The 25,267-nt window shown below is 36.9% G+C and overlaps 2 protein-coding genes across 2 annotated transcripts; both read right to left on the minus strand.

Moving 5' to 3' along the window:
* Positions 1-513: 513 nt before the first annotated feature.
* Positions 514-13,408, minus strand: LOC105438423 (fibropellin-3-like). Its single transcript, XM_030985076.1, has 9 exons — positions 13,222-13,408; positions 10,580-10,693; positions 9,813-9,997; positions 6,161-6,332; positions 4,672-4,794; positions 3,690-3,803; positions 2,847-2,960; positions 2,146-2,265; positions 514-753 (listed from the first exon to the last, which is right to left on the minus strand). The coding sequence occupies exons 1-9, from the start codon at positions 13,406-13,408 to the stop codon at positions 596-598; spliced, it is 1,287 nt and encodes a 428-aa protein (XP_030840936.1). The 3' UTR covers positions 514-595.
* Positions 13,409-20,301: 6,893 nt separating this feature from the next.
* Positions 20,302-25,218, minus strand: LOC105444703 (fibropellin-3-like). The gene is made up of 6 exons (XM_030985078.1): positions 25,083-25,218; positions 24,342-24,455; positions 23,162-23,275; positions 21,939-22,166; positions 21,183-21,296; positions 20,302-20,423 (listed from the first exon to the last, which is right to left on the minus strand). Exons 1-6 carry the CDS (start codon positions 25,216-25,218, stop codon positions 20,302-20,304), a joined length of 828 nt encoding a protein of 275 aa, XP_030840938.1.
* Positions 25,219-25,267: the final 49 nt, after the last annotated feature.

The following is a 25,267-nucleotide window of genomic DNA, read 5'->3' on the forward strand; positions in this document are numbered from 1 at the left end:
ATTGTTAGGATTAAAAGGGCTTACTTTCAGAGCAGTACTCCCCCTCGAATCCGGCTGGACAGTCACACGAATAGTTGCCACCTTGAACAACACAGGCCGCTCCATTTTGACAAGGGTTCGCATTTATACATTCGGTAGTATCTGTTAAGTGATAATAAATCAAATATGAATTCCACATTCATCCACTTGTTGATCCATGCATGCATTCATTTTATTTTGTTTTCAAATTGTCCACATGTTACAAAGTATATTAAATAGATGAGACGTGTTTAACAAAATTGTTAACATATCTTACTAGTGATAGAAAAACCCAAATTATTTACCCTTATTATGCCCATTGATTACCATGCCCACTGCTAGCAAATTAATCGGAACATGATTTTTTTTAGGCCTAAATGTTTCCTCAATATTATGTAATACAACGTTTAACTCATGTAATCAAAATTCATTACGAAAGAACGATGTTTGTATTTATCCACCAGAATCACCCTTTTGTGCTAAAGGCTATTTCAACCAATTACGATTGCGTGGCTACATGGTCTTGGCTCTGCACATTAAATAAGCAAACTGAAATATAACTTCTCACGCGTTATCATTACATATTGGTTTCATCTAATGCGATATGATCCTGAACTTTACCTTCGATGTCACACTGAGTTCCTATGTATCCTTCGTTGCACGTACACTGGTAGCTGTCATCAACAGTGGAACATGCACCAAAATCGCAAGGGTTGAAGCGGCACTTGTCAGTATCTGCAGTCAAAAAAGAAACACAAAACACAAAGAAATATATGAAATTCTATTTGAAAAGAGAAAGGGTATTTCATTACTTTTATTCCGCGGATGAAAAGAACTTGAATTGTTGCTTTTCTTTTGTATATATGTTTTCGGCGATAGAAGGGACCAGTCTCTACTGTCTATCACTAGGTGCTTACCACCTAGTTTGCAGACATCAACCCTTGTCAGTCATTTTGTGTAACTGAGTTTCCGTGCTAAGAGACTATGCCGACTGCATGGGTTCTGTGCGGAAGCTGCTTTACACCCAGATACTGTTGAAGCCAGAGACTGCTGAAGACTTTAGGAAATTGTGTTTAAGTGTTCCTCTGGAGTCTATATCTGCAGACAACTTACAACCCCTCCCCTACATTACGGAGGACCCCATGGCAGAACAGTATTCAAACTTGTAAATACAGATCAAACTGATTGTAGATTTTTACATCATACATCGAGTATTCTTAATCATATGTCACAATAAAACAGATATGTATACTCAATTGAAGAGTTTCATTCCAAAAGGAGCTAAATCCACTTTGGGTACTTCTGAGTAAATCGCCATTTTGATTTCTTCACTTTCCCTTTAGCCATGTACCTTTATGTTGTTACATATGTTAAAGGTGTTGCCCAGGACCAATTATATATGATAAGAAAAAAATCTACCAGTTATTTCAGCTTTTTACTAAATTTCTAGATTTTTTTTCTCTCGTGGATTTTAATAGCTCCTTTTGGAATGAAACATGGATTTAGCTCCTTTTGGATTGAAACATGATATTGTACCTAGTAAAAATGTTCATACTTCCCGGTGAAATTTTAGAATATTTTCTCAATGAAGTCACTGAAATTTATTCAAATTTAGTAGAAAACCTTTTCTTTTAAAAAATAATAGTGAAATCACAACTAAAAAACCTTTTGAAAAGAAAGCAAACAACATATCAAAGTTTCATTCCAAAAGGAGGTAAATTCATGTTCCATTCCAAAAAGAGCTAAATCCACAAAATCTAAAAATTTAGTAAAAATCAGAAATAACTAGTAGACATTTTTCTTATCATATATTATAGGTCCAGGGCAACACCTCTAACATATATAACAACATGAAGGTACACGGCTAAAGGGAAAGTGGAGAAATACAAAAAAAGTATCCAAAGTGGATTTAGCTTCTTTTGGAATGAAACTGATTTGGATTTAGTTCCTTTTGGAATGAAACATGATATTGTACCTACAATTTGTCATACTTCCGGGTGACATTTTAGAATGTGATATAGTACATTTTGTCCCCATGTAGGAAATCATTATTTTAAGACAAAAAACTCAATTTTGATAAAATATGGCTTTAGCTCCTTTTGGAATCAAGCTCTTCTTTCTTGTTACCGTCTTGGCAGTAGTCTCCCGCATACCCATCTCGACACGAACACTGGTAGGCACCACCAGCGAAGGAACAACCTCCTTCATTCTCACAAAGATTCACAATGCATGCTGCAGAAGACGGAGCTGTGAAGTATGGACACAAGGAGAAGAGGGGATTCTGCCATTAGCTTTAGGCGGGCCTTGTGTAGCGTTGTGAACGAAATCTAGACCTTGTATATTTCCATGCATTCTCACTTTATCCTAAATATTGAGATGGCTATTGTTCTGAGTGCAGTGCTTTGATATATTTTGATTTTAAATAAACCTCACAATAACACTCATCTCTATTGACGATTCTTTTTATTGACTATTGTAGAACTATATGCACTGTAATACGCCGGTTCGGTGATACTATCTGCATGTAGGCAGATCAATGTTCTTTTGTACACCTCTAATCGAGACGAATGCTGAGTACATGTTACTGGAAAGTTTTGTAATCATTATTCATTAATGAAACAAAAGATACTCAAGAAGCACCTCCATCATTTTGGCAATGATATTTGCACAAAATAGAGTTTCGCTATGTATAAAAGATATGTGGATATTTGGGACCATTTATTCATGTGCTATGTGTCTCTATACACCCATTCATTGTCACATTATTTTGATTGCAATCGGAGGTTAGAACTCACACAATAAAATCAATTGATGAAACATATACGTACCGACGTCACAGTTGCGTCCAGAGTAGCATGACTGACAAACGCACACATAGGCATTGATGAGATTGTAACATTCACCGCCATTTTGACATGGGTTCCCAGCGCATTCATCGATGTCTGCAAAATAAAATCAGAAAAGTGATAAGAATCAATAGGCGTTGGCCCATTGAGCATTTTGCTAGTGGCTTATCCCGTATAGGGTGGAGCTTGCCTACCCCTCCCCTTGCCTTGCCTTATTTTTCTTTAAAAAACTCACTTGATTAAATAATTTAGGGAAAAGGGATAAACCACAAGGTTCCAAATTAACCATGCACCTCAATCCTTATCCATGTGTGCCTTTGCACTTGAAAGCCCTTGTAGGGTTCCATATCTCTGTTTATTGATGTCTAGATCTTACTTTTTATGCGTCCTATGCTCACACTTTGCGTGATGAAAGGAGTATAAAAAAGACCCTGTCCATAAACTTTGGATTTCGTTTGTGACATCACTAGGGCATACCCCCCCCCCGAAATATCTTGAGAAGTATGTAATCACACCATTTGAATATACTAATGTTTTCATTTTTGTGATGCAGTTGGTCAGGATTGTTGAAACGTTTGACCAAGGTGAATTTCGCTATCATTTAAAGATGTGATTTCTGGCGTCAGGAATGCCTATTTTTAAGTAAGGCTGTGAAAGTAAGACCATAGTCATGCAGACATCTATCCGTTACAATCTTAGTATTCGTTTTGAAAAACCAAAAACAGTGTCGTGTCGGTGAGAGAAGGCGTACCGTAGCAATACGGTGAGGACACAAATATTTAAATAGTGAAGGAGAAATAAACATGACGACGATTTTGTACTTACCAGCAGTGCAGTTCTTTCCAGTGAAACCGCCTGGACAGAGGCATGTGTAATCCACTCCACTATTCAGGCATTCAGCTCCGTTTGTACAGGGATTTAATCCACACTTATTTCTCACTGGATACGACCAACAAAGACAAATTGAATTATTGACTTATGATCGAGAGTTCAATAATACAAGTAAAATCAGATTTAGATTATTACTTAACCATCCGTATTACACAAACATATCAAATTGGCCTCCATTTGCGTAACAACTGTTTTGTTTACAAGGTATGAAATTTGATCGCGGGAAAAAGCGCAGTCATACCTAATGCAACAAGCTTTCAAACGGGTACATATTATGATAATAATAAGGTCTTACCCATGTATTAATCGTTATTCCTTCAAAATCAGGTAATCATTGAATACACCTGGGTCAAGAAGGATACATGGACGATCAAGCCCTGGAAATTGTGTATGAGAGTCAAAAGATTCCACCGATGGAACGCAGTGTTCTAACATTCTTAAGTCTTTTTGACTTGAGCCGTCCAAACCATCACTGGGATGTATGATGGCTCTGTTTCACTATGGCTTGCCACACCTTCCTGTCTTCTGTTTAATAGCCTAGTGGCTTTAGTCAGGGAGTCAACTTGTCGTATATTGGCATAACCTACCAATTTGGTCTCCTTAGACTTAAGAATCAAGACAAGTTGATTCTTAAGTCTAAGGAGAACAAATTGATAGGTTATGCCAATATACGTATTAAAGTAGCATTGTAGCTATTACCCTAATATTACCGGGTACTCTTAATACACATAGGTCAATGAGGACAAATCAAGGGCCGAGCCCAGGCCAGTTAATCTTCTATTAGAGTCCAGAGCCTATACCAATGTAACATACTGCTCCAAACTTCTAAAGTCTAAGGAGACAAAATTGTAGGTTCCGTCAGGTGATAAAGTAGGCCTGGGGGTGGGGGGGGGGGGGAATTTGTCACACTTATTACCTGAGGGTGTCTGGCAGTTTGGTCCTGTCCACAAGGAGGTGCATTGACACTCGAACCGAACGGTTCCGACATTAGTGCAGACACCTTCGTTGATACAGGGCTTTGCATCGCAAGGCGTCAGAACTAAATGCAATATAAAGATAGGAAATGTAGAAGTAAGCTTTTAAGGAACAAATAAACTTAAGGCAAAGTTCAATATCCTAATAACTTGCCGAATAGGCAAATTTCACTGTTATATGTTTATGTAACGCGCATTATTGAAATCAATTCTGAACGTCTTTGTAATCGTGTGAAAGACATATTGTGATAAAAGTTACATACAAATTAAATTCTTATACCATATGGTGTTAGGGATATGGAATTGGAAAATGAGATTCATAAATGAAACAATTAAAGCATGACGAGTGAAATAAAAGTTGAAGACGAGTCAGATCAGTGGCTACATTGATAGTAAATGGAATCATCAACAATCATAATTTGTTTCCTCACCATACACAAAGATAACCAATTAACTATAGTGCAACAGTGCTATTTCCATATTTAGTCACCTCTGTTTGCACTGCCACAGAATTCTACCGAGAAACCCTTTTCTGTCTTATGGCGACAATCGTCCAACAACGATGGAAAACGAAGCTCTTGGCCAAATATGTTGGTCTTACTCTTTTGATGAATTCCTAATTTCCTTGGACGTGTACAAAATCGGGACGATCATTAATCGACAAAAAATCAAGAATGGTTATTGATAATGGGTGGTATGAACATGATGAATGGAAACCCTTGGCTAAAAAAATAAGCCAGATCTCTATTAAAAATTAATGTCAATACAGTGTGAGTCCAAAAAAAGTTTACACCTAGAAAATTGCTAATTATTTTACAAATCATCTATGAACAGTAAATTATTATACACCTCATGAAAGAGTGGTTTATCCCGAATCATTTAGTATCATATTGTGTGGTATTTGTTCACGCTTGGATGAACAGGAGTTATTGTTTGCCAGAGTGCAAACATCGACTTGCGCCAAAGTTGCTATGTGATGTTAGAATAAAACAATTGGGATTTGGGTATAAATTCGGTTTTGGAGATCTCAATAACATCCCTTACAAAATTAATCATGCCACACATATCAAATATCGAATATCAAATATCAACGAATATTTGTGTGCGCGTGTGTTTGTGTGACTTTGCTTCTGCAAAAAGCATATGCAATGCATTTCATTTGATACATTCCATTCATTCTGTCACTCCGCTAATCCCAACATAATACATACTGTAGGGATCACTTTGGCGCAAGTCGATTTTTGCACTCTCGCAAACAATGCCTCCTGCTCATCTAAGCGTGAACACATACCACACAAACATGATACCAAATGCTTTTGGATAAAACACTCTTTCATAAGATGTATAATAATTTACTTCATAGATGATTTATAAAATAATCAGCAATTTTGTAGGTGTAAACTTTTTGTTTGACTCACAGGGTATAGTCACCTCTGTAAGCACTGTCACGGAATTCTACGGAGAAACCCCTCTCTGTCTTTTCGTTGTCGGTCTGGAACTGGACCCAGATAGTGTTGGCCGTCAGTGTGGTGTCACCTGGCATGATAGGACCAGCGAAACCCATCCGCTGACTGCCAATATCGGGATCAGACCCGACTCCAATCTGTTTGGGATTGTGACAGATATTGTGGTAATGGTACTGACAAGAGGAACATCCATGGGATACCTCTGCTAGATAATAAAAACCACGTATGTCCCACGCCATCATACCAGAGTTTACTCTTGTTGAGTTGTTATAGTGATTTAGGTTATGGTATTGGCAGTGGAGATACGAATATATACATACATAAATATATGTATATATATCATAACGATATGTATTGATAAAAACGTACTGTGCGTCGAAAATGCGTAACCTAACAAAAACTGTTAGATTTAAAGCAAGACGCCTCTCTTCTTCATCGTTTATTGCTTAATCATATGCCAACACGTAGACTATATCCACGTCATCCCTCCGTAATTAATATGGATTCAAAGATGTCACGTATTCCTATGCTGGCAAAGAGCAATCAGCAAGTTAACTTTTCGAAACATGTTATTCCTAAATCTAATCAGGTCTTAACCTGTAGCATTGAAGTGAATGGGGCTAAAATTACAAATGATAAAGGTATTGCTCAAATTTTCAATGAATATTTTGTTACATGTGCTCAAAATATAACAAGTGGTATCCCAAAACATTCTGAAATAATTTTAGATGACACTGAGATTATTAATACAGAAGGCAAATTTGAGCTTCAGCAAGTCACGAGCGAATTTGTTTTCAAAGAAATTGAAAACATGAGTGATGATAAAGCAACCGGAGATGGTGGAATAAGTTGCCGTCTTTTAAAAATGTCAAAGCATATCATTGTGGACTCCTTAACATGTCTTATCAAAAAGTCAATTACAACAGGACATGTACCAAAAGGCTTGAAAAAAGCAAGGGTGATTCCAATTTATAAGACTGGTGATATGTCCACTCCCGGTAATTACAGACCAATTTCGGTATTATCCGTTGTGAGCAAGATTCTAGAGAAAGCAGGGCATTTTCAACTATGTGGTTTTCTAAACGAAAATGAAATATTTAAGATGTTCTTGTTTGTTGATTTTGTCAATCATATGGCCAAGTTTTTTTTCAACAGCTTCCGATATACAGCTGAGAAAATCATCACTGGCAAGAATTTCCTTGAGCATTGAAGCGACCGATTTAGGAGGCATTGTGTGTAAAGAGAAGCAAAGAACGAATCATTGAACAACAACAATACAGGTTTGCCTACCAGGCAAGAGAGCAGCGACAGCGAAGATCAACGTCAATCAATGTCAGAGAAGCGAAGAACGAATCAGTGAACAACAACAATACCGGTTCGAATGTCAGTCAAAAGAGCAGCGACAGCGAAGATCAATGTCAATCAATGTCAATAACGAAAGCAGCACACATGGAATGGAGTAGATGGGACTTAACAAATTTTACTTACAAAATCAGAGTTTGCTTTAAACGAATGTCTGTCAAGTTCCAACGTTTATTTTAATTATTGCTCCAAAAATGTGCGGCAAAGTAGTCCACAGATACAAATTTACATGCTCGTGTAAAACGTTTGTCCAAAAAAAAAGAAAGAATAAGGCTGTTTTCGATGCACAAAATTATCTATCTGACCTCTATCTCTTCACGATGTGGAATTAAATATATTGTATCCTAATCAGTCAGGCTTTCGTCCTCTTCACTCTACTGCAACAGCTCTTATGAAAATTGTAAACCAGTGGACTTTGAATTTAGATAACAATAACTTAACAGGTGTTGCTTTCATTGATTTGAGGAAAGCATTTGACACTGTCGATCATGATATTTTATTACATAAATTGACAGCCATTGGATGTTCTGATACTAGTATTCAGTGGTTTGAATCATATCTGACCAACCGAGAACAGATGGTTTTTTCTAAAGGGGCTACTTCGAGTTCCTCAAAAGTTATGATGGGAGTCCCACAAGGTTCGATTCTAGGGCCACTCCTTTTTTCTATCTACATAAATAGTTTACCCAAATGTATTCATGATGGCATTGTTGATATGTATGCTGACGACACAACTCTAACAGTCAGCGGGAGTAATGTCACAGAAGTAGAACAAAAGCTAACCAAAGGTATGAAAAACATATTTTCATGGGTAACAACAAACCGTCTAGTTCTTAATGCGGATAAGACAAATGTGATGCTTATTGGATCACGATCAGTTCTTAACGGAGTAAATAATTTTTCTGTCACACTAAACGGCAGCTGTTTGAAAAGAGTAAAAGTGGCAAAATGCCTGGGTGTCATGATTGACGAGGAGTTACGTTGGACGGAGCATGTGGAAAAAGTTATTAAAACTGCTCAAAGAAATATCAGTGTAATTAAGCGAGCCAAAAGTTATGTTCCAACAAGATCTCTAAAACTTCTGTATAATGCCATCGTACTTCCTCATTTTGATTATTGTTCCTCAGTGTGGTCTGAGCGATTTCAAAGACAAATGATTAAATTACAAAAGGTTAAAAAACGAGCTGCACGTGTAGTGCTGGGAGAAGGATTTGAAGTATCTTCAAATGATATGTTTAGTCGCTTAGGATGGATGCCTATTCAGACACATTTCCAGTTTGGACGTGCAGTGATGATGTATAAATCAATGCATAACATGGCACCAACATACTTAAAACAAGATTTACATCATGTTAGTTCACTACATGATCACAACACAAGACATGCTGTAAGGGATGCATTGTGTGTACCCAAATTTAGGACGGACACTTATACAAATAGTGCTCTAATTTCTGGAATTAGAGTATGGAACCAACTTAAAAGTCCTGTCAAAATGTCACCTACTTTGAACAGTTTTAAACACGCTCTAAAAGCCCTGTTATCTGTAGATAACGTGTAAGTGAACTTTTGGTAGTTTCGTGCAAAGGTAACCATTTTTTTCCTATTTGCAAAATTATGAAATTTGGCTGACATGGTTATCGTTATATCATGTTGTAATACATGTAATGTATCCATTTTCAGCTTGTAAACAACCTAAGTGTATTAGTTAAAGAGCAATTGAATGTAAATATGTATATAACAATTTTGGTATCCCGTGCGTTAAGCTTTATCAGACTATTAAATGAACGTTTTTAAAAATTATATTTAATTTGAAAATTCCATTCACCTATTTCTTGTAAATGATCAAGGATGATTCTTGAATGATCAGTTATTTCAAGGGGATACCAATTATTTTGTATTTTACCTGTTTATATGCTTGTGTATTTATCTATTTTGTTTTTGATGCTGTTATTTGTTTTTATTATTACCAAACAGGGCATCGTGGAAGACCACCAAATTGGTGATATGTGCCACCCTGTATAAATATCAGAAATAAATAAATAAATAAATAAAAATCCATGGCGAGTATTCACATAAAGCCTTCTCAACACTATGTTGTAGACATTGAGTTTGAAATGCCTTTTTCAATTTGTTATGCGGTAAGGCCCTTTTCCTTCCTGGAGTAATTCATTCAATACCAATTCGTTGGTACTATTCACGATCTATGCACAAAATGAAGAAGAGGAAATATATCACGTGCGTAAAAAGATTCGCACCCTGAAATTGTCATATCTGTTTTCTGTGATGAAGTCCTTGAAGTCGATGTTGACGTCACGACCGTTGATACCAGTGATAAACCACAGACAGTCTTCACCGTTACCATAATTGGATGGGTAGTTGGGCGAGTTGATAATGACCTTCTCCCCAACGCCTAGTGTGTAGTCCACTCTGCACCTAATGGCTGGAAAAGGAATAGGAGATCATGTTCCCATCGATAGCTATATAATACTTAAATATATGTGTATTTTTTAAATCTCTTTCTTTCACTTATGTGTAACGGTAATGATTTATTCACTCTCACTCTGTGTCTTAAAATAGTAAACTAGATATATGGCGCACTATTCATGCTTAAGTATTAAAATAATATCATTCTTACATTAATTTGTGAAACGTCGTGCAATGCGTAATTTTTACAGGAAAGATTGATATCTAACTATCTGACCCACGAACGCTGTGACATGTAATGGAACAGAAGTGATTATTATGCAAGCATTTGTTAACTGGTCGATTGATCCCAATCGATGCCATAGCTTATATTTACTATAAAAAAAGGTCGTCACCACATCTGATAAAACGATCCACGGACGAAGTATAAGTACGTCGGAATGCAGATCATCATGTTTACGTTACAAATTCATTTTTAAATCAAAATATGTTTATATCCTCATAAGATATATATCTATGTTGCACATTTAAAACCGATGCCATTATTATTTAACTCATGCGTAATAGCAATTTGCACATTTTTATTCCAGATACTCACATATCTCGCAACGTGTGCCTGTCCATCCCTGTGAACAGGTGCAGGTAAACCTGTTGATTCCATCGAGACAGATACCGTTATTTAAGCAAGGTAGAGCTGCACAATCATCGATATCTAAGAGGGGGAAGAAGAGGTAGGGAGATCATCAATTTGCTTCCAAAACATACATCATGCAGTCATGTATTTATAACATTATTCAATGCGATATAATTAAAATTTCTTATCTCTAATCTACAAAGTAGTATGGCAATGTGTTATTATATCTATTGAAAGACTGTTCTTCGATGTCAATCTCCGATTGTAATTTTTTTTACCGATATGTGATCGTTCCCGTGCTCTTACGCAATTACACTGTGTTCTTTTACCACACAAATACGGGGGCCCGTTCCTACAAACCGTCATAAGTCTAACTTCTTGACAAAATCAGCGTTAGTGAGCTACTTGTCCGCTACGTGTTTCACCAAGCCCTCTTTGCCAAGATCAACGACAACATCCTGACTAAGGAGTTATGACGCCTTTGAACACCGTCGCATCTCTGTCATAACTATTTAGTCGATGGGCAGCGCCATCACATGTCATTTATTGGGTAGACTATGGCTGGCATAAAAGGACAATAAATCCTTCAACTATGATTTTTCAACAAATTCACTTAAACAGTGAGTTGTCGTTTTTTTGTACTTGGTAATCTCATGAAAATATGCCATGTTTGTTTTTAAGGATTTTCCCACTTAAATAGACTGATTATACGCCGTTATTTCCACATTGCAAAATCGTCGAAGGGATAGGTATTTTGCCACGGCAGGCAAGCCATAGTTTGAAGTGTATTCTTTAGTTTTCAGACCCAAATTGCTTTCGAGATAAATTCTATCTTCAAAGGTGAAATGAACAGTTTAAAACATGTGTTTTAACCTTTGGAATGTTGAAGTTTTGTCATTTGATTATTCAACTGACACCTAAAATATTGGACACAAATGTTATTACATCGTATTTGTCTAAGAATAATATATTGGTGTATTTTTATAAACTATCAAACGAAAATATCCGGGGGGGGGGGGAATCATCTCAAGAACAAAACTGATTCACCGGTCATGTAATGAAATACTCACAATTATATTTTACAAGTACTTCTATTGTATAATTTACACAAATTTGGAAGTATATTGCATCTCTTATTTATTGGTATCATTTTCAATCTTTGTTATTACTAATCCATTTAAATAATTGCATTTTCCCTAATATTAATTTTGTAATAATCCGGTGGTATTGCGACTAAGGCTAAATCTCGGCTCCTCTTCTCGCCGATAGTATCGATCTCACGAAATACTAGCTAGTAAGCTCTTCGTGAAACGGTTTAGGAAGATCAGAGACATCTCCGTAGTTGACGGATAAAGTTATGACTGTCTTGTCGTTGGTTTCTAGGAACGAGCCCCAGATTTTGGAATAACGATGGTTGGATCACGGAAAGGGGGTATGCTAAATTGAGTGTGTCCCGTTGAATTGCATAGTCCTCGATATAATAAACCGAGTATTTACTCATTATCAGAAGACCCGTACCACCAGAGGTTGGCCGAGAGGCTGGGGGTTTAGCCCACCAGCTTGCCTCATCAAAAAGCTTCAAATATTCGAGAGGCTCGGCATGATCGACCGCAACGGAGAAAGGGTTGACGTCTATAAAAGGTCATACCCCTCCTCCTAGCCTTAGTCTAATGTGTGCCCAAGGCAGACAATGGCTTAGAAAGAGACAAGGCCGAAATATACTATAATCCACCACTACCTGCGGACGGGCCCGTCGGCAGAAAAGTCGGCAACTTGACCTCACCCGATTGTTTGTGCTCAGCAGAGCTGTCGTATGGTCCCTTACAGCTCCCAAACACCTGTCTGAGACGGGGGGGGGGGGGGGGGGGGGGGGAACCGACTCTTGAGGTTCAAGGCTGCACAGAGTGCTGCGGAATTCTCTCAAATCGTCGGTGGGGTGACAAAACCTCGTATCTCAAAAATCATGAATTTTCAGGAGAGCGAAAAAACTTTCCTGTCTCAACAAATTAAGTGCTGTGACACCGTCCTTTCTTTTTAAAACTGGAATATTTATACAATTTTTAATGTCATTGTTGAAATACAGTAAACTAATTGTTTTTATATTTGAAAGTGAGTTACGAGGTTTTAGTTGTTATTCAAATTGAGATACGAGTTCTTACTTTCAACTCTTAATGAGTTACGAGGTTTTGGTTGAATAAGTTACGGGGATTTGAATACACTAACTTCGGTACTGTTAAGCCGTGTGTGAGTTACGAGGAAAAGGAATTACGTATCTTATGTTTTGTCAGTGCAGCTTCAAAGGGGGTTAAAGTTACGAGGTTTAGTTTAAGGGTGTTTGCATGGGTGTCGATCCGTAACTGATACCTATTCATCAGGGGGGGGGGGATGATCTATTCATTCATCCCCCCTGATGAATAGGTATTACGTAAGGATCGACACCCATGGGTGTTTGTGTGGATTTGTGAAAAACCGAGACAGGAGGCGTTCCATGGATTTATCAGGTGGTGTCGTAGGCCATTAGCTACAAAATTATGCAAAAAAATAAAAATCTCCAAAAATTGAGATACGAGGTTATGTCACCCCACCGACGAAATGGCATACATCACTGTCTAGAGCTAAGCCACTGATTGGGGTCCGAGTGTCAGTGGTCGCAAAAGCGACGACACTCTTCCCCCGGACACGAACGTCAGTGGTCGGCAAGCCGACGACGGCCGTGCCCAGTCTACGTTGGGGGCTACTGGCCGGTAAACCGACATCCCCCTTGCCGGGACCACGGGTCCCAACAGTAGCCATAATGCCGAGGAGTCGAGTCCACAACAGCAAAATAGTTGTTACGGAGCCGCTACTACCGATCCCTAACTTACCCACCGACACGCCCGAGAAGAGTAGTCGGCTTGCCGTTCAAACCTCCGGAAGCTGCACTTGCGGGAGGAGAAGCACGGGTACCAAGTTAACGATTGCATACCGTGGGCCCGGCCTACTTGTATAGCGTACCGTCGGTGGGGTGCAGGGGCGCCTGAAGTTAGCGACTGTTATCTCAGATCCTCATTAAATTGATGCAAGTAATTCATTATTACGGTCGCTAGCTTCACGCACGCGCGCGCCCGCACCGTCGGTACCGTATGCAATTGCAAATACAACCACCTCCATAGCAGCTGGGATATACGAGAGATTCACCGGAAAAATAACGATGTTTTAATGACGTCACTATATGGACCAATACTGCCAAAGCAGACGACATTCCATAAAGAATGAATAAATTGCAAACCCGCATGCGTGTTACCAAAATGACCGGTAAAGGGGTACTTTTCGTGCAACAAAGTCCGGCCCGAGAATTGTAAAAAAAAAAGGGGTGTATTTGACTTTTCGCCCGGAGATTTCTTTAAAAAGGGGGTGTTTTTCTTTTTTTTCCTCTCATCTCTTTGGATTCCTGAGAAATTATTCCGAATTTAGGGGGGTACATTGAGCATTTTTTCCGTATTTAGGGGGTCTCCAAGGCAGCAAAAGCCCGCGAAAAGCCCGCGAAAGGGGGGTTCGGAAATGTTGGCAGTCCTCAGATAGGGGGTGCTTTAAAACAAAGAGGGAACGAGCATACGCGTACCCTAAATAACACTGAGAGGGTGGGGGGGGGGGCGGGATTGCAAAGCTTTTATTTAATTATAATGAGTTTAGTGTATATAAATGAAATGGCATGTCAAACCATTCAAAAGGGGATATGACTCGATTCTGATAACTAAAATCTTTTGCTTGTAAATACACAGAATAGAGAACCAGACTTGCAAATTGAAAAAATCCCGGAATGATATTGAGGACGGCATTTGTTCCCTCTTGAAACGCCGAACATACCGCGGTGTGTGCAGCTGAATATACAACGGCGTCTTATTTTGTTTACAAGCGACAGATTCCTTTATTTTTGTATCGTTGCATTTGTCATCAAAATAAAAACATGCGCGGGGTTTACAGTGAGGCAAAAGATTATACATTTAGCCAGACGGTAGTGAAGTAAGAGAAAGAACTCAAGAGAAGATGAAAACACAGGCACTGAAAATGTGTGAGATGTCATGGAACATCGTCTGCTTGTGCAAATCATGTCCATACTGTGATCTCACACATCTCAGCAGCTTTCGGAAGATATCTCAAGACTGAATAAAGTCATGGTCATGAATCTTTCAATGATGATAGATCTAACTTAGAACTGCATGACTTTTTAAAGACTCAAAGTCATCGTGACGTCATCCAGGCGCCATTTTGTGAAAATGAACTTATGATCATATCTTCATAACAGAAAGTTATTTCTCATTCATATTCATCAAGATAAAGATCAATGTCCGTCCGGTCAATTTCAGGTCAATAAATGCGGGCAAAAATGCGCGTACGCGTACTTGCGCGCGTAATATTTTAAAATGCCCAACATCATCTTAATTTTTTTTGCATACGTTTCAGGCCATTATAAGCATTTCATAAAAAATCGCGCAAAACACGTATTTTTGCGCGTTTTCGTTCGTCACGGCCGAACGAAACTAATTCCTCCGCAATAATTTTTAACAGAAAATTCCTCTTATTTTTCCGAACAATTTGATACCATGTTTATTTCTTTATCACTTTTAATAACGGAATGAGCGTCCGTTCAAGGTAACCGTCCGTACGCGCGATTTTAGTATTACATAGCATATATGGGCAAAAATATGACAATAACAAGTCCATTGAGATGAATAAGGACTGCCAATTTTGTTTCCATATTTAGATAGAGTATGACTCGGAGATATGATTTCATATACATCAAGTACATCTTGACGTCATCATAATGGCCTTGGAAGTCAAAATACAAAATGCATATTATGACGTCATTATATTTAGGGAAAATTTAGTGTATTTATCTCAATATTCATCGATTCTCTTCTAGATTTTAATATTTTGTGGTTGGGGCAATTGTCCACAAGATCAGTGTACACAGATTTTCATTTTAATGATGTCATGATAGTAAAGAATTCAATTAAAGGCCACATGTCAGAATTTTCTTAATTTGCATGTTATGTCTATGGAAGGGGAATCTTGTTCACATCATGAATCTACATGACATTTATCTTTGAGCAATATCTAGCTTATTTGTGCTCTATGTTCTCCCAAATGTTGATACGGTGTAGCTAAGAAAATTATTTACAAGATCAATGTACCTCATTCATCATTTTGATGACATCATCATAGTAAAAATTTCAATTAAAGGCGACATTGAAGAATTTTCTTATTTTGCGTGTAAGGCGACTTTTTCTGAAATCCTGATTCTACAAATCTCTATCAAATACCAGAAGGGGGCGCTATACCACTCTCAATCATGGTCATCAGTGAATTTCAGTATAAACTTTTACATAACATCATATTTTGTAATGATAAACTACATTATCGTTATATCATCATCGGCATTTTCGGCACACTGTCATGATCGTAATTCAAGAGCCTAGCTATTTATGTTAGAAATATTGAAGGCATTTTTCTCAATTACATCTCTCCCCTCTCTCTCTCTTTTCTCTCTTGCTCTGTCCCCCTTCACCTAGTCTTGTTCTGCCTCTCTTCTTCTCTTGGTCTCTCTCATCTTCATCTCTCTTGTTCTCTCCCTCTCTCTTACACTTTCACCCTCTCCCTCTCACTGTTTCCCTTTCCCTCTTCCTCTCTTGACCTGTCTCCTTCTGTCTCTGTCTCTCTCACTTTGTCTACTCTCACCTTTCTCTCTGCATCATCTCAGCTTGTCTCATATTATGTATAACAATTTAATCCAAGGAAATTCGAGGCAATTTCTATCTTTTGGCTATTCACTGCCATGCATACTAACAATCGTTTCTAGATTTAACATCATAAATGTTGGGTTTTGGATGGGTACAATTTTAATATCTTACTCATATTTTATATTAAATCAGGATTAAATAAATCCCTTTGTACATTTTGTAATTTTTTTTTTAAAGGTGTTTTGAGCTTGTTTAGTATAAGTAAACAGTTTAATCCTCTATCGAAAACCTGATGGTGGCGCTGTGCCACCTGTAATCATGGTCATCATTCTAATATCGTCATCACTTTCAAGATCAGTATTCACAAGAGCTTATTTATGCTAAAAAATATGGAAAGCATTGTTCTCAATTGCATCTCTCTCTCTCCTCTCTCTTGCTCTGTTTCCTTCTCCTCTCATGTTCTGCCCCTCTCGCTTGTTTGGTCTGTCTCTGCGTCTATCTATATATATCTCTCTCTACTCTTTCACCCTCCCCCCCTCTCTCTCTACTCTGTCTTCCTCTGCCCTACACAGTTAAAACTTGACTCATGGATAGATCAAAATGGGAGTAGTATTTTATAACGAAAGATGAAATCGTTAAAATGCGTTCTTTATTATGTTACACATGAGCATAATTACGTATCACCTAATATGTCCAAGTGACGAATTAAAGTCTAGTTGAATTTTGATAACCTTGTCGAATCAAAGGTTCAACTTTGCAATAATGAAAATAAACTTAGTTTTAAAAATCAATGATTATCTACTTTAAAGAAACACATGTAATATTTTTAAAGGAAAGAAAGGAAAACAAATTAAAGTTAATTAAACATGAGAAAACGTCTAATATTCTTACTAGAATGAAGAAGACATTTTCACCGAAACAGTGTTATTTTGAAACGAAACAGTACATCTTAGCGTACACAAAGAGCATCTGAAGCAACTTTGAAGAAATGTTACATGACATTATTTTGGCCTTAAAAAAGCTTGTCGAATGAATGTCTCACACATTAGTAGCCTGTACCACTAGTCATTGAAGGAGGCTGCATTACCAATCATTCGGATGACACACTCAAATTTTATTGTAAATAATGTGAACATTTACATTTACTTCACCACACACTTTCCCGCAGCATATCATCACAGTGGAATAGCTTCAATGAGCTGCTCAAAGTGATTATCATTTCAAGATTCAAGGTTATAATGTCAAATGAAACTTACTTATTTCACAGTGAATGCCGGTGAAGCCTCGTGCACACTGGCAGTCGTAGCCATGCTCTTGGGCACGATTGGTGCAATCACCTCCACTCTGGCATGGGTTGCTTTCACATTCGTTCACGTCTGAAATTCAAATTGAAATACATTATTCATTCTATATTTTGATTGTGTCAATTAAATGGTTGAAGCTTAACAATAAATTCAAATTTGTTTCTGTTTCGTTGACAATCAGCCGTAGACGAGAGTCTTCATGCATGGCTGATTGTCAACGAAACGTAGTTAAGTCTTTTGTCAAATCTGCTTTTTGCTACGGCAGGCACCAAGTGAAAACGAATTCGTTTGTTAAAATTATGAAAATGTAAGGGCTACTTTAAACAAACAGAACTTTGTTATTCCTCGCTCATTTTTCCTGATTGAGGTGTCATATGAAAGGGCAGAAACTCAACTTTATAGAAATGTGAATTCTTCTTCGAAATTCAGATACCGCCCGCCAAATGTCTTTTTGGTTTCCTTCCTTCAAATTGCTTTTAATCACTCATGCGTGAAATATGCATCATCTGAGTTTTCTAAATATGTATCATTCATTAATTATGGTTGTGATTAAGTTATGATAAAACATCGATACTTCTCGGTTTTGTTTTTTCTGGGACGCACTGTATATTATGGGGTCATTTTAGAAAGGACTCTTTATCCTTTTTATAATCCCGCCACTTTTGTACGTCAGTGTTTTGTATTCGTGTTTGCTAAGGTGAATAATTTGAAGAAACAAATAGGCTAAAACTTGTCATGCCGTATTTAAATATCCGAACAATTTCTACTAAAAAAAAAACTCAAAACGAGTTTTATAAGCAGCTTCATGAGTGATCATATATTTGCTACAATTCCAGTAGCTTATTTGACTACCGGAATTATTTGGGATAAATTGCAAGTAAGCATTATAAATCTTACATAAGGAGATGTTGAGGCACAGTGGGTTATTCACTTGACTCTTAATCCAAGGATGAGGGTTCGAATCTCAACCCGGTACTAACGTCGTTTGGGAAGACTTAAATCCACATTTGCCACTCTCCACCCATGTGTAAATGGGTACCTGCAATCGCTTGAGTAAAAGATAATTGCAGGGTTTTCAGTAAGAATAGCATTGATGCTGATAAGGCTTCCATTGGCAACAAAACAAAGGCAAACTTATTGCCGTATCTACCTAAGTCGCATTTGGTTCCCGTCAATCCCGCTGTGCATGTGCAGGAATATGCATCGAGAAGATTGTTGCATGCGGCTCCATTATGGCAAGGGTTGCTGCCACATTCATTAAAGTCTAAACGATAAGAATGAATAGAAAAAAATACTAATCACAATAAAAGATTATACCAAATCGGTTTTGGCATGGGCTGCTATAACATTCCCTGAAGTAAGAACGATAAGAATAAGGATCATTAAATAAGAAATATTAATAGAATGCAAAATAATATTGATAATAATTATGATGATAATAATAATAGTAATCATATTGATAGGAAACATTTACAGTGGCTCCTTTTGAGCAGGGGTTCCTATATTTGTTCAAGTGATACCACAATGTGAAACCCTGTGAACTAGTGCGCATGTATACAAGCAAATAATTGTGTAATCAACTATATGTGTGTTCCTTTGTAATACAGTTTAGATGAAACACAATATCTTTACCGTCTCGACAATTATATCCAGTCCAACCCGATAGGCATCTACATGAGTAGCTGTTGACGGCATTGATGCAATCTCCTCCATTTCGACACGGGGAGCTGTCGCATTCATTAATTTCTATGAGAACAAAAAGAGAACATTCTTCATTAATAACACGCCGGTGACAACAGTCATCTGCTTGAACATTCACCACTATAAATAAAGCTTCTTTGCTTGGCTATATTACCTCCTGAAATAAACGGGTAATCCACAGCCAGCAATAGAAAACACTCGGTATTGTTCACATTGTCATATACACCGTACACCATCAAATTAACAAACATCTATACTCTTCCAAAATCAATTAAGATCAACTGTTGAACCTTCACGTTAGAATAGTCACATTTTTAGCCATAAGGTAGTCTGATTAAGAAAGTATCAAATATAGAGCAAGTATGTGATATGTAATATACCGATGCATTTGTAAGATATTCTTGTTCACAATGAAAACAAAGAATGAGAAACATTGGGGATGATTGAGCTCTGGATGTTAGTTGAATTCTTAAGTCTGCATGGTTTTGACAAGCATGATCAAGATGCCTCTCCTTTCCACCAAAGATTGTGGACGTGCCTTGAGATACCTATAATGCTCATCAACATATGAATGGCCAGATGCCCCATTTTTGCCATTTTCTTTCATAAACTCATTTATTGTTAAATGGCAATACGCACTCATACATTGGTATGATTCCAAATGAATATCTTAAAGAGGGTAAGTTCATGTTTATTTAGGTATATGAACAAAAGTTTAGGATAAATATTTGTTTGAAAATCTTAGCAATGTGGTATATTGGTGAAGGTTGTGACACTCAAACGAGAGGTCACAGTTTCGATGCTTGTTCAGTGTTTACATCCTTGTACACGGTGTTAGGCCAACAATTGCCCCTCTTGGCCCAGTACCCGGGATTATACTAACTGCAGGGTCCCCTAAAAGAGCAGTACTTGATCTCATGTCGGTATCTTCGTTTAATATGACCAATTTTTATTTGTTAAATCAATATTCACCCATATCACATCTCTGCCCGGTCCATCCGGAGTTACAGTAACAAGTAAACGACTGGATTCCAACTGCACAGTCGCCGTTCACGCATGGGTTGCTCTCACATTCATCGATATCTGTTCAGACATTGGACAAATTTTGAAGTTTTGAATTTATGTCATCGGAACTATTATATATTTTGTTTATTCACTGAGAAATAATTCCAAAATACTTTCTACTAAAACTAAAATTGTTTATCATAACATTAATCGAGAAATGTAATAAGATCTCTTTCAATAATATTTGCAAATTAATTGATGAAAATATTTAGATTTTTGAACATTACACAAACTAACAGTTCTAATATTATGTTGTTAAATTCCTGCACTGAAATGAATATGTGATATTTTGAAACTTATACAAAAAGTTTGAGTGATCCGTAAATACCTCTTGATCGCATAAAACAAACCACCACACTATATAAAATAAGATTAATAGTTGAATTGAATACAGGGACCTGCTTCAAGGATTAATCAAATTCTAAGAACAGTTCTTGGACAAACCACATGTAACACATGCTTCTATGAGATGTCCAAGAACTTAGATTTATGACGGTTTTGTGAGAATGGTCCATTGTTTGTGAGTCACAAGAATCAGAGGTGCGGAAATTTGATATAGACATAATTTCATTATTGTAAATTTATTAACTGGTTTACCAACTTTGCTTACAAACACGGAAGGAAACTAACTTTCATACTTAAACAAATAATAGCCCAAATCATTTAGAAGCGCATTGAGAAGTTATATCATATCATAATATGCGCCATACAGGAGCGGCATATTATAATCATTATCACGAGCTCTAATTACGAAGGAAAATATGTGAGTTTACTGACACATATCACACCTGGCCCCTGTCCATCCATCAGCGCAGTTACATGAATAGCTGTTCACACTATCTACACACGCCCCTCCATTCTGGCATGGGTTACTTGCACACTCGTTGATGTCTAGATAAATGAGAATTTGATATTAATTGCAAAAGTAATAATAGCGATAGTAATGATAGTAGTAACAATAATCATAATAATAGTTTTGATAGTGCATTTAAGTATTGATATTCATACTAATATAAACAATAACAAATAATTACAAAATCGCCATCGCCGACTCGTACAACTAAAAATGTAGGAGTCGGTAATAAGTAGCTAAGGATAGGAAATTATACTTGCAATTCGTCACTTTTTCGTTATCATTATTTTGTGCCATTTCATGTCAAGTCACATGAACTAAAAAGTCTTTTTCTTGTCCCAAATATTTATGTGACATCTTTAAAATGTCACTCTCGTTTTTAATTTGTGTTCTCTTTATATGTCTTTGCCGGTTAAAAAATACTACTACAACTATAACCACTACTACTACTGCTGCTACTGCTTTAAACAATAATATTAACAATAATACTACTATCAAATAATATTGATAATAATAATGAAATGATAAAGTATTTTAAGGAATTTAGCAACAACAGCGATACAAATAATTATAATGATAATGGTATTCATTATTTTTATCATCATTATTATACAAAACAATTATGCTATTTTAATCGTAACAATATTAATGATCAATATTTGACTGTTTAATTGACGTACTTGTTTCACAGCGAACCCCTTCAAATCCACTGACGCACTGGCACGAGAAGTAATCAATAGCATCAGAGCAGATACCACCGTTCATACACGGGGAGCTGCTACACTCGTCCACGTCCAACTCGCAATTAGTACCCTCGTACCCAGGCAGACATCTGCAGCTGTAGGCGTCGAAAAGATCGGTGCAAGACCCTCCATTCACACAGGGTCTACTTGCACACTCATACGTGTCTGCAGAAACCATTGCCATTGCATAAATAATTGATTTATTGTTTTCCTTTTGTTATTATATTCTATACATTTATTTAGGGGATAAAGAGTGACCAGCAGCTCAGGCTAAGTGGGTCACCACAGAGAGTAATAACAAATTTACAAAGTAATTTTCAACAAGTAACAGATTGTCAAAAATATATGAGAAATACATTATAAACAGTCACAAAAACAATTGTTATAAATATAATAATAAATATAAATTACTCATCTTGCAATTTTTTTTCCTCAAAGTCATAATGTTCAACATAATTCCTCATGAAATTCCGGTAATGCTTGGCAAAAACACAAATTGCAAATCGCCCGCTTCAGATGTTGACAAAATGTTACCCTTTCCCTGCACGTAGATCGCTAAATCACTATAATCCAACGGACACTGTTCAATTGTTGTCAAGTGGTATATTGGCTTTAACGGGGGGGGGGGGGGGGGGGGGGGTTCTTATCCATATTATTTGATTCCCATTCTCATGGATTCGATCTATTGGAAGATGTTTCGTTACTTTTATATGCTCTAGGGTAGAAAGCAAGTATGTCTTGTAGAGTGAAGAGATAAAGCATATCTTCGACCACATTATGTCTGTTTTCATTTTATTGACTAGCTGTCAAGTCATTTGACCTATTCAAAATAGTTTACCCATTCAACGTATCTTCATCATGTTTATACAGCACGTTCAAAACTATTTTCAAAAAGTCAACTTAAAGGGAATTGCAATGCTCTATTGTTTGTCTCATATAAATCATGTTGGGATTACGTTATACGTAACTAGCATGTCCGCATATTTTAAGAGGTGATGCACAAGGCTTTTGAAAATTGCCTTAGTTTCATATTGCGAAGGTAGTTCCTTTCGTCTTTAGTCTGTTCGCCTATTTCGCTATACCATGATTATTTGTACGACGCTTCTTTAAACGAGTTTTGAATAATATCTGAATAGGCTATTCGATGATTTCAGACTTACCAAGTTCACATCGGACACCTTCTCGTCCTGACGGACAATCACACTCAAAACCGTATTCCAGATCCCGACAAATGCCGCCGAAAAGGCAAGGACTGCTCGCACACTCGTTAATGTCTGCATTGTGTCATTGAATAAACAAATAAGTTCTAACAAGATATAAACTTTATTTCTCAAGATTAACTCATATTGTCAGAATGATTTTATGACGGGCAACAGTGTAGTAAGAATGTAAACTGCCCATGATCGCTCTTCAGTTTTGACTACGATGGTTTAAACTTGTACCGGGTTTTGAAGTCCAGCTTTTGTATACCGACATTTGAGTTCAGTGCTTTCGTTTTGTTATTTTCGTGAACCTCCCTATACTTAACATTTTCCTCCTGAGAAGGGTTGAGATGCCTTACAGGTGAGTACGTTCTTACAATGGTGCAAAATTTTAAACCAAGAACCCATACTAGTTTTAATTCTTGTTCAATCAAACCGTCAAACTTGCGTATTAAGGCCACCCGAGAGAAACAATTGAATTGAATTCAATTTTATTTCGCAATATAAAAATCAAAATATACAAAGTAACGGTAAATGTTAACTATGTTCACAAAGGTTATATGCGGGGCTTTCCATGAAGGTTGCGAAAACCTGTGAAGTTGGATCGCCCATTAGAGAATGAAAAACAGTACAAAAAGAAATATAAAATATTATAAGCACACAACAATAAATTAAGTACAAAGACTTCAACTATCTATAAGACAAGAGAAAGTAAAATAGAGAGAGGAAAGAAATATATATAAAGGGGGAAAAGAAAAGAAAACAAAAGAAAAGAACAATGAAAGAGGGTTCAGATATAAAAAAAATCAAAACAAATCAACAACTCTGCTGATTAATAATGATTTAGTAAGAAGATTTTATATTGTTTTCTTAAGGAAGATATGAGTTATGATTTCGTTATTACTAGGGGAATCATATTCCACTGTTAAGGACCTAGGAAACATGGAGGGAGACTAAATACATGGCCACTATAGACAGGTGACATTTACCAAGAGTAGCTATTAAGATAATTTTGACTGTATTAAAAAGCAACAATTAAAACGGGAACACTTGAAAAGTGTTTGCAATTTTGCGTAATTTACTTTTGTAAGTGATTTGTCCAAACAAATGACTCGGAATGACAAAAATAAAAACCAACCTGTTGAACAAATAATGTCTGCGTATCCACTAGCACACTCGCAACTGTAGGAGTTCACGTTGTCGATGCAAGTTCCACCATTCAAGCACGGTCCGCTGGCACATTCATCAATTTCTACAATAAAATTTATCGGGATTCGGAAAAAAATGAATTTAATCATTGCTATTAAAATATTGGAAATTCATATAAACACGAAGGTCCATATTATGTTAATTAAGTTAATTCCGACCCTGGCTCTAGGATTACTTTTTTAATATTTTTTTAAAATATATTTCTTTATTTAAACGCGATTTTTGACAAAAATTCAGACGGCATCGGGTTTGAATTTTACTAGAATATGGGTTAATTGCACAGACAAACAGGAGAAAGAAAATTACTTCATCATGCGTGATGTAAAACAGGACTAATTATCAATCAGTTGTGTACAGATTCTTTGCCGTAGCTTAGATTTTGGCTCAATGTACTGTCAGGTCTAATGTCGTCTCGTCTCTGTGACGGGGGTATTCTAATATTTTGTTTTAATTGAACAGTGGAACGAACAGAATACTTTACGAGATGACACGCCAAAAATGTGTTACCATATAGGAAAGCAGTAGAAATACGTTTATTTAATATTTAAAGACAATCTGTCTTCTTCTTTCGTATGATGTTTGGCAGCTAGAATGCCAGATAAAGCTTGTCATCTAATACAAGACTGACTGTCAACATGCAGTTAATGATAGAGTGCAATATAATAAATACCTATTTGGCAATTTGTTCCGGTATAGCCAGAGATACATGTACAAGTGTAAGAATCAATGGCATCCTCACACGCTCCACCATTCCTGCACGGTGACCTGGAGCATTCGTCGATCTCTGACGAAATAAAATCATTCATGCTAAACTGTAATCACACTTTAAATCAAAATAGGATAGGATAGTGAGAT

The sequence above is a fragment of the Strongylocentrotus purpuratus genome, unplaced genomic scaffold (assembly GCF_000002235.5).
Source record: "Strongylocentrotus purpuratus isolate Spur 01 unplaced genomic scaffold, Spur_5.0 spur5_scaffold_14, whole genome shotgun sequence".
Classification (NCBI taxonomy): Eukaryota; Metazoa; Echinodermata; class Echinoidea; order Camarodonta; family Strongylocentrotidae; genus Strongylocentrotus; species Strongylocentrotus purpuratus.